Consider the following 11,885-nt stretch of genomic DNA (forward strand, 5'->3'; position numbering starts at 1 on the left):
TTCGTGATTGAGATGACCCTCGCAGGACAAAGGACCTCGAGGTCCAGGAATACCTCGGTCACGTGACAGAGCGGATGCCGTTAGACCCATTCCGCCTTGGCTGAACCCGCCTCCCGATTAACCACAGCTCTCCCCACCATGAATTTTGTCACAACCATCATCACAGTAATTGCTTCACCATCTGGCCTTCTGGTCGCTGGTTCCTTTGCATAATCTTAACGAGGCGATCACTCGACTCGTCCTCGAGCGACCCTAACGCGTCCTCGAAAAGAGTTGCGCCCGACTCTGTCGACTCGACGCGACCAACACAACATCAACAAACGCGCTGTCTTCTACGACCAACCTCTGCATTTGCTAGCAACAACGAAAAGACCTCGCTATAGGCGCAACGCCTCGATTGCAATCTACTATCAACATGTTCTATTCCGAAACTCTTCTTTCAAAGACCGGGCCTTTGGCCCGCGTCTGGCTCTCGGCCAACCTGGAGCGCAAGCTTTCTAAGAACCATATCTTACAAGCAAGTGTCAAGGACAGTGTCGAGGCTATTGTTACGCCCAATCAAGCACCCATGGCTCTGCGACTCAGTGGCCAGCTTCTGCTGGGTGTTGTGAGAATCTATAGTCGAAAAGCGCGTTATTTACTCGACGATTGTAACGAGGCGCTCATGAAAATCAAGATGGTATGCGGGACGAAGACTTCCTCTTTCGCTCTAATCTAATATCGAGTTTAGGCCTTCCGTCTTTCTGGCAACAATGATATCCCTGCCGGCCTGCATATGCCATCTCGAGATGCTCTAATGCTCCCAGATGTCCTCACAGAAGGGGATAACCTCGAAATGCCACCCTTACCAGACGCGTCGTTCCTTCTGTCACAAATCGATGATGAATCGCATATCGGTCGCAAGCATCGAGCTGGAAGCCGTGATATAAACTTACGGGAGGATTATCAAGGTAGTCAATTCTTGCAAAACAGCATTGAAAACGAAAATACTTTTGACGAGGAAGAACTTGCTTTGGATCCCATGGATGATATCGACCTTGGTTTGGATTATGGCCTTGATATTGACGACAACATGCAATCGAAAAACGATCAAAGTATCGAAATTGGAAGAGATGCACCCGCGGCTCGACGTGCGGAAGATGATTTGCTGAGCGAGCTTGATGTTCAAGTACCTGCCAAGGAAGTAGAACCCGCTGGAGACGGTGATGTGACTCTTGACCTCGGGTTTGCGGGCGATGCCGCCATTCGTATGGCAGATGATGACGGAGACGTTGACATGTACGGCATTGGTGACCAACCGGACGTCTCTGCTCTACCGGCAGCTCCTACCATCGATCGCGCAAGAATTTCTGAGTCCCCTCTTTCGGACATCGATGAGACCGTGGTTCAAGAGGTCGAGGCCGCATACCAACAAAATCTGGACTCCACACTATATGAGCCAGAAGAGGAGACCGAACAGTCAATCCACCGAAATCCCGCGCAGCGTGCTAGAAAACAGAGACTGCTACAACCCGATTCACAAACTACGATTCCTAACTCGCAAATCAAAGAACAGCAAGCAAACCGCGATAAAATCACCCGGCCTCAATCGTTTCTACCTCGTGACCCTGAGCTCCTTGCTCTCATGGAGATGCAGAAGAACGGAGGCTTCGTCTCAAACATCATGGGTGAAGGACGAAGCAGAGGCTGGGCTCCGGAACTCAGGGGAATGCTTTCATTAAGTGCAGTGCAGAAGACCAGCCAGCTGAAGCGCAAGCGTGACAGTGGCGTTGCAGACATGGGGAGCGATGCTGAAGAAGGGCCACACAAATCACCACGACTAGAACTGGGTGAAGATGAGGAGGAAGTAAGAGAGAATCTCGGCGACGCAGGTCTAGGAGGAGAGGATACTACCGTCATTGCAGCGGATGCCACTGTTATGGAGATGCCTGGTGATGATGGATTTATGGTGAATGTGGAAGATGAGGAGCACAATGCCAGTGCTGGCCTTGTTGAATCTCCCGGACCCAATTTCGACGAGACTACTGCACCATTGGTACACCCTGCAGATAGCGGGCCTGTGTCTCTGGGCACCAAACACGCAGTTCACCTTCTCCGCGACAGATTCGGCCCCGAGGCTGCCAACAGCCCAGACAAGAGAAAGAAAGCCACCGTACTGTTCCAGGACCTGTTACCGGAAGAAACAACAAGCAAGGCAGATGCTACCAAGATGTTCTTTGAGGTTCTAGTTCTAGCGACGAAAGATGCCGTCAAGGTCGAGCAACAAGATACTCCCCTTGGTGGCCCAATCCGGATACGGGGAAAGAGAGGTTTATGGGGAGATTGGGCTGAACGGGAAGCGGGCGGGGAGATCGAGGAGGAATCCGCTCCCGAAGCATCAAGGCCCGTGGCCGTCTCTGCATAAGAAAGGAAAACTGGCTCGTTGTATGTTATACCGCCTCTTCGTTGGGTCTTGGAAATGGACGGTAAGTCCATGGCGTTTCCGGTCATGGGAGTAGTATCTTTCTACCCTCCGCATCATTATCATCACGAAGTGGCGTTTGGCGTTTCTTCGATATCCATATTGGGGACGTCCGGCGGGGACTTGTCCGATCACGCGGTCGGTGATTTAATAGTTTACCTGATGAGATAGAAGAAATAAAAATAGGTTTTGCACGTCATGTTGATATATACGTTATGTGCTGAAATACTCGCCTCAACCTCCCTTAATCTGATTAGCTTCCACCGGACCGCTCAAGACCGGTCCTTCCATCTCTGCCTAATACTGAAAACCGGTTTCACGAAACCCCGACCCTTAAACACGAGTTCCTATCGTTAGGCGGTCCCTTGGTTGGAAAAAAAGCATTACCGGAATCGAAGAACTAGCGCGCGTCACGTGATTTTTGGGATCAGGATCGGGTGCTAGAATCAGATAAACAATCAATCTTTGTGCGGGTTTCTGTATACGTTGTTATCTGAGTTTATGAGATTTGTTACGTGAGAGAGAGAGAGGACTAATGCTGTATTATTCGGAGGGGAGGGGCGGATTGTCTGACAGTCCGTCTGACAGCGAATTACCTTATCTAGTTGTACGTAGTGTACACCGACTGATTACTGTAGAGGGGGAAGTAGATAGATAGATAAGAAGGAGGGGTATTCGGACGGGACACACTGCCGTTCTGATCTAGCTGATCTGCGGAGTGAAGATAGAGCATCTGTAAACAGCCAGCAAGTCCTCGGTATCGGGGCGCTCTCTACTTGAGCAGTGCGTTGCAAGTTCCAACACTTGGGGTTGTAGCCATAGAACATCGACTCCGACACAACTGCTCGGCAACCTGTGCTGAGGTCACAGCAAGATGAACTGGCAAGGAGACTCTCAATAGTAAAGACCAATTGAAAGCAGCTCGGGAGATGGGCGTGGGGGAGAAAATTGCTCGCGTGGACACAGTTCTGTACAGTAAGACAGTAAGGGTTCTGCGCACTAGCGGTGTCCGTAGGGAACTGGGGGAGTCCGGAAGCCTGTGAAGAGCAGAAGTGAGGGAGATACACAGATAAGGGATCGAACTGTAGTCTGTCGTGGAGGGAGCAAGCTGATGTGAGGTACAGTTGTACTCCTATCACATATGACAACCTCAGCAATGGCTCGGCTCGATTCGGTCGTAGTACAGTAAGAGAGCGCGTATAGTACGTACAACAGACAGGACGGAGTTAAAATGACAAAAGATACTCCGTAAATAGGGCTGTAAAAAAGAACTCAAGGAAATTAAACTCAAGAAACAATTTACCTTACCTTACCTACCCGCTCTCAAAAGTCAAAACGTTGAGAGCTGTGGGGAATTCCTAAGGTCTGGGAGCCAACGGCACGAAAAGCCACGGAGGTCGACAGCGCGACGGGCCAGTCGATCAAATCAAGAGCCCGGTCCGAGTACCCACAACCCACAATCTCCTCCACAAGGCTCCGAGTCGCAGGGGCTGGCTCCATCGTTACCCCAACGAAACCTGCTGCCGCAGCTCCACCAGGAACCCGGTGGAATGGAATGGCTTAGCCGCAAGGCTCGAGGAGCGTCCAGCTTCCACAGAGACAGGAGGTGCGCACGAGGGCAGATGCTCTGTCGGGTTGGTCGGAGAGCAGGACAGGATAATAATGGATGCGGACTGCGATTGTGATGAACCCTGTGTGTGAAGTTGTAGGGGTCTGGAGCTGTTAATTTCCAAGGAGAAGGGCAAAGAGAGAGAAAGGGAGAGAAGGGGAGGGAAGGGCGTGGGAGATGAGGAAGAGTAAGCATAAGCAGGTATTACTGTATTCGGAGTCCTCGACCAGGGCCGTGTACCGGTAATAATGATGAATTAGAGTTAGTTATGTTATGTTATGTTATGCTATGCTATGCTACCTTATCCTTTCGTGACTTAACCACCTTAAGCTGCCGTATGTCTCAATTACGTCTTTGCCTGTCTCTCTCCGGACTCCCCTATATTATATATCCACTTAGTGTCCCCAGATGCGCGCCCCCCCGAAACTCCCGTCCTAATTCTTCTTTTCTGATGATGCCAACTTCCTTTTCCCTTCCTCCCCACGAATTTACTCCTCACGATATCCCGATTTATGAACTGATCATGATTGCATTGCCATCGCTGCGCCTTTGAGAGAGCGCCTATTCCGCGACTCCTGTTGAAGACCCCCCCTGGTCAAGCGACATTCTGTTGGGCTGCCTGTCTCAAGTCGCGAAGAAGAAGAAAATCTGCGACCACCGCCATTATTTGCCCAATTCTGCGCTCAACAGCAGGCTCACGGTCGCGAACTTGCTGCTGGGCATCTGTTGACCTCACTGGCAAGGCTGTCAACCACTTTGCGCGTGTGCACAGCGCAATTGGCATTTCCGGCGCGCAGCTGAAGAGTCGCGATCGTCCGTCATCTCCACCACAGCGTCGGAGCGCGTAATAACCACGTCGACGGCTGGGAGTGGTCTGGAGGCATTTTCTGTGTGGTATTTCTTACCAGACCTGCTCTTTCTCTTAAGTACAGGAGTCAATTGATGCTGGAGACGGAGCTTGGTCAAGGTCCATCAGTCGGAAAGAGGCACGTGACGCTCAGGGGTTTGCTGAGAGTTGGAAGACGATATCACCGATATCAAGGGGGCTCTCCAAGAACCGCAGGTCTGGCAGGAGGGTTTTGTATGAATATACCATCTGAAGGAAGCCATCCCAAGGAAGAATCTGAACAGATTTTATATCACGGCCGATCAGGCAAACCAGTGATTCCCCAATGTATAACCCAAGGGAAGATCTGTACGGGGAGTACGAAGAGGACTATGAGGACTATGAGCTGAGTGAAAACGAGAGCCTGTGGAGTCCAGGACTAAGCTCCCGGTCAACAAGCCTCTCATTAACACCCCTCACTCCACCGCCTCTGTTCGAGGACGACGAGATCTACTTCCCCTCATACGACGACTACGAGAGCCATTCCACGCCGGAGAATGATGCTGGAATCCCAAGCGCAGAACCAGAGTCTTCCCCTGAACTCCCTTCATCCGCGGTGCGGATACCCCACGGCCTTCAGATCGAGCGTCCTGAGGACGACACAGCCGTGCGCGTCCAACCATCGAGACATGTCGATTATCTCTCACATGACTGGAAAGAGGAGGAGCTCTGGGCGTCCTGGAAACACATAGTATCGAGAAGGAAAATATACAGCAACAGCGCGCGGTTAGAGAACGCATCCTGGAGAGCATGGGAAAAGAAACGGAGAAATCTGAAGACCACCTCTCCGGAAACCGTCAGATGGTAAGTAGTTCTCGTGTCTCTCTGGGTTTCTGGCTTGAATTCCCGCTGACTAGATGATCACAGGTTAAAAGACCACGACGTGACATGGCTGTACGGCCCTCTTCAACCCGGTTTCTGCACCTGGGACCGAAGCCACCCATCAGATGCCGAGCCTCGCAGGAACTCCGCTCCTCCCGATTCTCCCCACTTCCCCATGAAGCCCATCTTAAAGAAACGCACTCTCAGCGAGCTGATGCTGCGGAGATCAATATCCTCTGCTCCAATCCTGAAGCCCACTGTTCTGAACGACGACTCCTCATCATCCCTCTTTTCCACCCCCGGACTCACACGCGCGAGTACCTCCCCCTGCTCGTCATCCACGAACCTAAACCGCAGTCTGAACTCCTGGAAGATCGTCCGCTTCCACGAGCTCGTCGAGCAATGCATAGCGCTCACTCACCCTCCCGAAGACCCCTTCACCACCCTCACATCACAACGGACTTTCAGATCGTCCTCCCTCCCATCTCCAACTCCAACTTCAACTTCCCCATCAGGCTCCTCCTCCCCCTCCAACAAAACGATCCAGAAACTACCACACGCACCCCTGAAGAGCCCGGAACCCGAGGCTCCTCGATTAAGCATCTCGCGGGGAATCCAAACCCCAGCCATCACTCCTCCTCCCGGGCAGCTGTTCTTATTCGGCGACGAGGAAGAAGAAGAGGAGGAGGAGGAGGAGGATGACGATTGGAGACCGCCGTCTTGGATGCAAGGACGCAGAGATAGTGTGCATCTATTCCGCGACAGACTCGAAGCCATCAAGCGCGACCTCGGGACCTCCTCCACTCTCCCCAGCCCTCCCTCAATCTCCATCCCCCCAGCACCCACAATCCCAAACCCAATCCCAAACCCAACCCCATTCCAACTTCCCTCCTCCCCGACCCCGCCCTGCCTCTCCGACACCACAAGTTCCAGCTCCAGCTCCAACGACGAAGATGACGACGACGACTACGATTACATCGAGACGTATCACCACCAGCACCACTCTCCATCTTCATCTTCATCATCCTTTACCAAACCCCTCGCCGATGTCACTAATACTCCAATACCGCTGATTCGAGACAACACCACGAACAACATCGTAAGTATCGTGGATAGTGTGCGTGATACGTGCACAGCGGAGATGGAACGCGGGTTTCGCGATTGGGAGGCTGGCTTTCGACGCCATTGGGATCGGGATTGGGAGTTGGAGCTCGGTGAGGAGGAGGCGTGGACCATGGCTGTTTGAGAGAGTTTGAGAGACGAATAATAATTTGAATTTTGAGTTCCCCACCATCCCCGCTCCCCGGGGCTGGGGTCACCGGGGTTGGGTTGGGAGAGAAAGGGAAGAAAAAAGGGGGATTGTGGGGGAGGGGTTGGATATACGGAGGATATTTGGTATGGTATGGTATGGTATGGGATTTGCATAGCATAGCATAGCATGATGGATAGGTACGGTGATGAATGGTGTATATATGTATATATGTATATAATATATAATGCATTTCACGAACTGCGTGAATAAATATCAATAAAACAATAAGAAGCTCGCTCCCTACCTTACTGTGGTGATACCTGATCAGAATTTAAGAGATGAGATGAGAAAGAGATGTATGCATGCATATTGCTCAAGTTCTTAGCGTTGGATCCTTAAGGTCAAAAAGGAGACCCCAGAATGTAAACATCGTGGTATTCGCAGCTGCCTATGCACAACAGTAACTTTTTAACTTTAACAAATGCTCGCAGAGCTTGCGCAGAAGGGGTAATGAGTCGTTAAGATGCCATCGCAATCCACCCATCTCGCCAATGATTGATTTCCCAAACACAGTTTGTAACTCCGAAAAACCCAATGCCAGACACAAACAGTCCAGACCACCCATTCATTAGACACTGGGGTCGTCATTCAGAAGAACGCCCTATCCCAAGAACATTGCAGAAAACTGCTACAGTTCATCACCGATCAGGAAGAGGTTCGGTCCCTTCTTTTGGATGGGATTTGATCCTGCCGAACATGGTCCTCGTTCTTGATTTATTTCTCGACCTGGAATCTCTTTCTCCCGACGTTCTTCCTCGTTCGGCCGATTTCTTACTCGTGTCTTTCTCTCCATCGTCGTTGTATTTGGGCTTGTAGATCCTGATATTTTTACGTTAGAAAAGGGGGGGCGGATGTTGGGTTGCGACTAACCAAGAATTGCCAATCATGCTTATTCCTTTGGCTTCTGCCTCCCTATAGAATTTGGCGCTCTTCTTCAGATCTTTCTTACACCCTATTCCTTGAGCGTAGCAGAAGCCTGCCTCCGCTAGGGCATCTGCGTCTCCCCAAGCTAAATTCATCAGCAGACATCCAGATATCATTATGGGTCAACTCACATCCAGCAATCTCAAAACATCTTAATGCAAGCGCCTTGTCTTGCTCAATACCCCACCCGTTCATGTGGCTGACACCAAGTTCATAGATACTCAATGCAAATTGCGCTTTCCTCGTCTTCAGCTCCAAGGGATCGACCGTCTTTCCATGCTTGAGTATATCCTCATCATCGGCCATCTCCAGACTGACTGCGTCGGCAGCTCTTCGGAGCCATTCCACGCCTTCTCGTTGGTTAGGACGCATACCCCATCCATGTCGACACGCCAGAGCGTAGAGGAGCATTCCTGTTGGATGGTTTTGCCGCGCTGCAAGACGCAGGTGGTAGGTGGATTTGGTCAAGGCTCCTGCCTCATGATACTCGATAGCTTTGGAGACGTGCTCTTCAGCAGAGCATTCTGCGGGGGATACGAATGCATGCTGTGATGGGGCCTTGATTGTGCTCGATGAGGCTGCAGATGCGGACGTGGGGCGTTCTTTAGAGGGTTGGTACACTGATTTGCGTTGGTGTTCTGTAGACTCTCTGCCTATTTCGTACGATAGTCTTGCAGGTTCAGATGGTGCTTGACCTGGGTCGAAGGAAGGTCTATTAGTATCTAGTGAGGGATGGCTGCTTTCTGCTTTCGACGAGGTAGAAGGCCGTGAGGGTGGCGAAGGCGGAGCATCGCCCGGGAGAGGATGAACATTGCTGAACGGAACTGGCTGTTCCCAAGAGAACTGTGCTTGAGGGAGGCTCTCCTGGAAAATCAAAGAGTTTCTTTGCAGCGTTTTTCCTCGTGGCAACGAATACGTTGAATAGACATATGAAGGCGCAGCATTACCAGTCTCGCTATTAGTATCAGGGAAACTTTCACTATGCATGCTGACGGGTGTGTTTGCTGTATCATCTGCCAAGACGAATGAAGGCTGACTATCTGACGATGCCTGTCGGGAGGGAATCTCAACTGGCGGCCCGCTCGTACTCACCCTGCTCAGCGGCCTAGAGAAGTTGAAGGTGGGTCTCGGCAGACGTGTACCACCAACAGATATCTCTGAGCTTATAGATGGTGACCTCGCAATAGAGTGCAGCCCAGGTGAAAAGCGGGTAGGTGATGTGGACATGCCGCTACTGCCAGAGAGTTTGCGACGCGGTGACAAGGTTTGAACGCGGCTGGCAAGGTCATCATCTGAACTCTCTGATATCGATCTGGGACTAGGTGTTCTCTGCGGAAAAGGAGACCGGGGAGGAGCCAGTGCTCTAGAATCATACCCTCCTGTGGCCAAGGAGGCATCTTGGGATCTGAGTGGCGTTTGTCCCCTACGTTGACGGATCGAGTCCACACTAGGCCGAGGTCGTAGGCCAGAGGGAGAGTGACCCGCCCTGGGAGACCTATTCTCTCTATCCAGTGCCATAGGCGATTGTTCCCTCCTTGCGCCAAAGTATGTAGGCCCTGCGGTGGTGCTTGTGGGTCTCCCGCGAAATTGCTCTTCGTCGTGCGCATCAAATCGAGGAGGGGGTACCGGAGGCACGGGTGGTGGCGACCCACTTACCTGAGGATAGATAGAAACGGGTCGCGATGCCGGGTTCTCTACCTCTGTCTTCAAACCTCCAGGGCTCTTGGGTGACGGAGTATGAGCAGCATCTTCTGAGGACGCTGAGCGAAAGTATCCGGGGCGATTCTGAAGGAAAGTATTCTCGATCATGAGAGGGGGTAATCGACTTAGGCGCCTCCCTGAGCTCGTAGTCTCGTCCAGTTGTTTAGCCAGCAGTCGACTCTGCGCTGCGAAGGCATCGAGCGGTGAAAGCTCAGGAGGAACTTCCCCAGCGACATGGAGACGGGGTGATGGCAAGCTCCGTGGGGAGGGTAGAGCCGATGAAGATAAGCCATTTCCAAGAGGGCCATGAGACTGTGATCGAAGATCGATGTAGGAAGGCCTGGTTGCCATCTTGGGGGACAGCCAGCCGCCCTTTGATCCGAGGACCTATGCTTCCTGCTCTCACAGTAGTGGCTCTTGTCGATATCGGTCCCGGGTCTTGGTGGGGGGTAGTAGGGCGTATGGATGTGTGATTCGAGGGAATCGGGAAGATTTGCTGCGTCGACGGCAATATAGTTTCCTGTCGTTATGGACTGACTGCGATAGGTTCGCTCAGACGTTGTGGCTGCTGCGGAGCGTCTAGGTTGCGAGTTGTTAAGCTGGTGTCTGCGGGGAGCCCAGACTACTCGTATGTTCGATGGAACAATGGCTCAACAGGAAGAAGGAGTGCGATGAAGGAGTGATTATCGACTAAAGATCATTGATCAGGAGGCCTGCGGATGGGGGTTGATGGGAGGGCGGAGTTGCTGCACAGGAGGGTGTACTTGGCGACAACCGTGGCAAAGGGGCGCAATTGCGGATGGAGGATTGATTCCGGATAGGAGAGACAGTCGTAGATGGGAGAGAGAGGAGGGGGGATGGGAGATGTCGATGTTGCGTTGAGAGCGTCGTGTGTATGTGCACTGGAGGTGTCCAGGAGATTCGACGAGAAGAGGTGATGGTCAAAGGTCCCGTCTCCTGAGTTCTTTGCGACAGGAACAAGGTCAGGAACAGGAGCGGGAGCGATTCCTGACAGGCCAGCCGACGCTTCTCATTGGTCAGGACACGCCGCGGCACATATACAGTAATAAAAGTGAGAAGGGTTTAATTACACCGTATCTTCTACTTTAGATTACGTATGATTAAGGTATCAAGGGGACATGAGTAGAAGGCCCCTGGCGATTCTGTCGATCACAAAGCATAAAGCATGAGGCATAAACCGTGGAGATGCAAATGCAGATGTAAATAATGTAAATATAAATAAAGATCTTAAAATATCACAGCTTCCCGCTCGCGCACTCTCTTGGGCCCTGCATCAATTAGGAGCTGGCCGCTAGACTTCTTTGGGCCGCCACCCGAGGTGAAAACTGGGGATCCATGGTCACGAGATGCGTGTTCGAGGGGAGCGACTTCGTACTCCGGACAGGACCCTTGGGTAAGGTGTATCTGCCATGGTACTATGATGTATAAAAGTGTACTTAGGTATGAGGAAAGATATTGGCAGTCATCACTACCCAAGGTACGGTAGGTAGCCTGGCAATTGCAGAGCGACTCTTTGTGAGCATTAATCATTACATAAGGTACCTAGGTAGGTAGGTCCTATACGATACCTTACCTTACCCAAGGTGCCTGGTCTGATACTTGACCGCTGCGCCGAGTGTCACGAGCCTCAAGCCCCCTCGAAGACATCCAGGTGGGTAGGTAGATGGTTCTAGCCTTCGTATTGTATGACTATCCGACCCCTCCGACGTTATCAAACATACCTAAACTTAGGACTTAGGACTTAGGTCCAGGACTTCGTCAACACGGGCCTGCCAAATCCCCAACTCCAACCATGTCCCGCAGAAATCGGGGTCTCGGTATGTGTCTATCCCCGTACGGAGTAGGAACATTCTTTTCAGCCGATGATTATTGCCCTGCCAGTCCTCAGTGGTCAGCACGCGATACCCAACAACTCCTCAGACTGCAGGCCGTTGCTGTCTGTAACACAGCAACTTCTATTGTACTGCGGACAGAGGTACTGTGGCAATGAGCGCGTACCTACTGCAGCCAGGAACGTAGGAAGGCAGAGGATATCAAATGTGCGGACCAATCCGAAGCCTCAGATCAATTCCGGCTTTCAGCTTCAACCGTAGCTTCAACAGAGCGGAGGTATTTCCATTGGACGCCCTACAATTACCGGCCCCCCCCC

General features: G+C 51.8%; 5 protein-coding genes across 5 annotated transcripts; 3 read left to right on the plus strand and 2 right to left on the minus strand.

Moving 5' to 3' along the window:
* Nucleotides 1–415: 415 nt before the first annotated feature.
* On the plus strand, nucleotides 416–2,404 carry M430DRAFT_16932 (hypothetical protein; the record flags this gene model as incomplete). The annotated part of the gene is made up of 2 exons (XM_024863555.1): nucleotides 416–679; nucleotides 731–2,404. The coding sequence occupies 2 exons, from the start codon at nucleotides 416–418 to the stop codon at nucleotides 2,402–2,404; spliced, it is 1,938 nt and encodes a 645-aa protein (XP_024723037.1).
* Nucleotides 2,405–3,752: 1,348 nt separating this feature from the next.
* On the minus strand, nucleotides 3,753–4,358 carry M430DRAFT_211852 (hypothetical protein). The gene has a single exon (XM_024864458.1). It carries the CDS (start codon nucleotides 4,263–4,265, stop codon nucleotides 3,888–3,890), a length of 378 nt encoding a protein of 125 aa, XP_024723038.1. The 5' UTR covers nucleotides 4,266–4,358; the 3' UTR covers nucleotides 3,753–3,887.
* A 34-nt stretch (nucleotides 4,359–4,392) lies between these two features.
* Nucleotides 4,393–4,818, plus strand: M430DRAFT_211864 (hypothetical protein). The gene has a single exon (XM_024864459.1). The coding sequence runs from the start codon at nucleotides 4,408–4,410 to the stop codon at nucleotides 4,621–4,623; it is 216 nt and encodes a 71-aa protein (XP_024723039.1). The 5' UTR covers nucleotides 4,393–4,407; the 3' UTR covers nucleotides 4,624–4,818.
* Nucleotides 4,819–5,242: 424 nt separating this feature from the next.
* M430DRAFT_16933 (hypothetical protein) lies at nucleotides 5,243–7,024 on the plus strand (the record flags this gene model as incomplete). The annotated part of the gene is made up of 2 exons (XM_024863556.1): nucleotides 5,243–5,760; nucleotides 5,824–7,024. The coding sequence occupies 2 exons, from the start codon at nucleotides 5,243–5,245 to the stop codon at nucleotides 7,022–7,024; spliced, it is 1,719 nt and encodes a 572-aa protein (XP_024723040.1).
* Nucleotides 7,025–7,728: 704 nt separating this feature from the next.
* Nucleotides 7,729–10,066, minus strand: M430DRAFT_96790 (hypothetical protein; the record flags this gene model as incomplete). The annotated part of the gene is made up of 3 exons (XM_024869989.1): nucleotides 7,729–7,909; nucleotides 7,961–8,099; nucleotides 8,146–10,066. 3 exons carry the CDS (start codon nucleotides 10,064–10,066, stop codon nucleotides 7,729–7,731), a joined length of 2,241 nt encoding a protein of 746 aa, XP_024723041.1.
* Nucleotides 10,067–11,885: the final 1,819 nt, after the last annotated feature.

This window comes from Amorphotheca resinae, assembly GCF_003019875.1.
Source record: "Amorphotheca resinae ATCC 22711 unplaced genomic scaffold M430scaffold_3, whole genome shotgun sequence".
NCBI lineage: Eukaryota > Fungi > Ascomycota > Leotiomycetes > Helotiales > Amorphothecaceae > Amorphotheca > Amorphotheca resinae.

Excerpts from the sequence above, each read along its gene's own strand:
- M430DRAFT_211852 (XM_024864458.1), bottom strand. The coding sequence starts at position 4,265 with ATGCTTACTCTTCCTCATCTCCCACGCCCTTCCCTCCCCTTCTCTCCC.
- M430DRAFT_211864 (XM_024864459.1), top strand. The coding sequence starts at position 4,408 with ATGTCTCAATTACGTCTTTGCCTGTCTCTCTCCGGACTCCCCTATATT.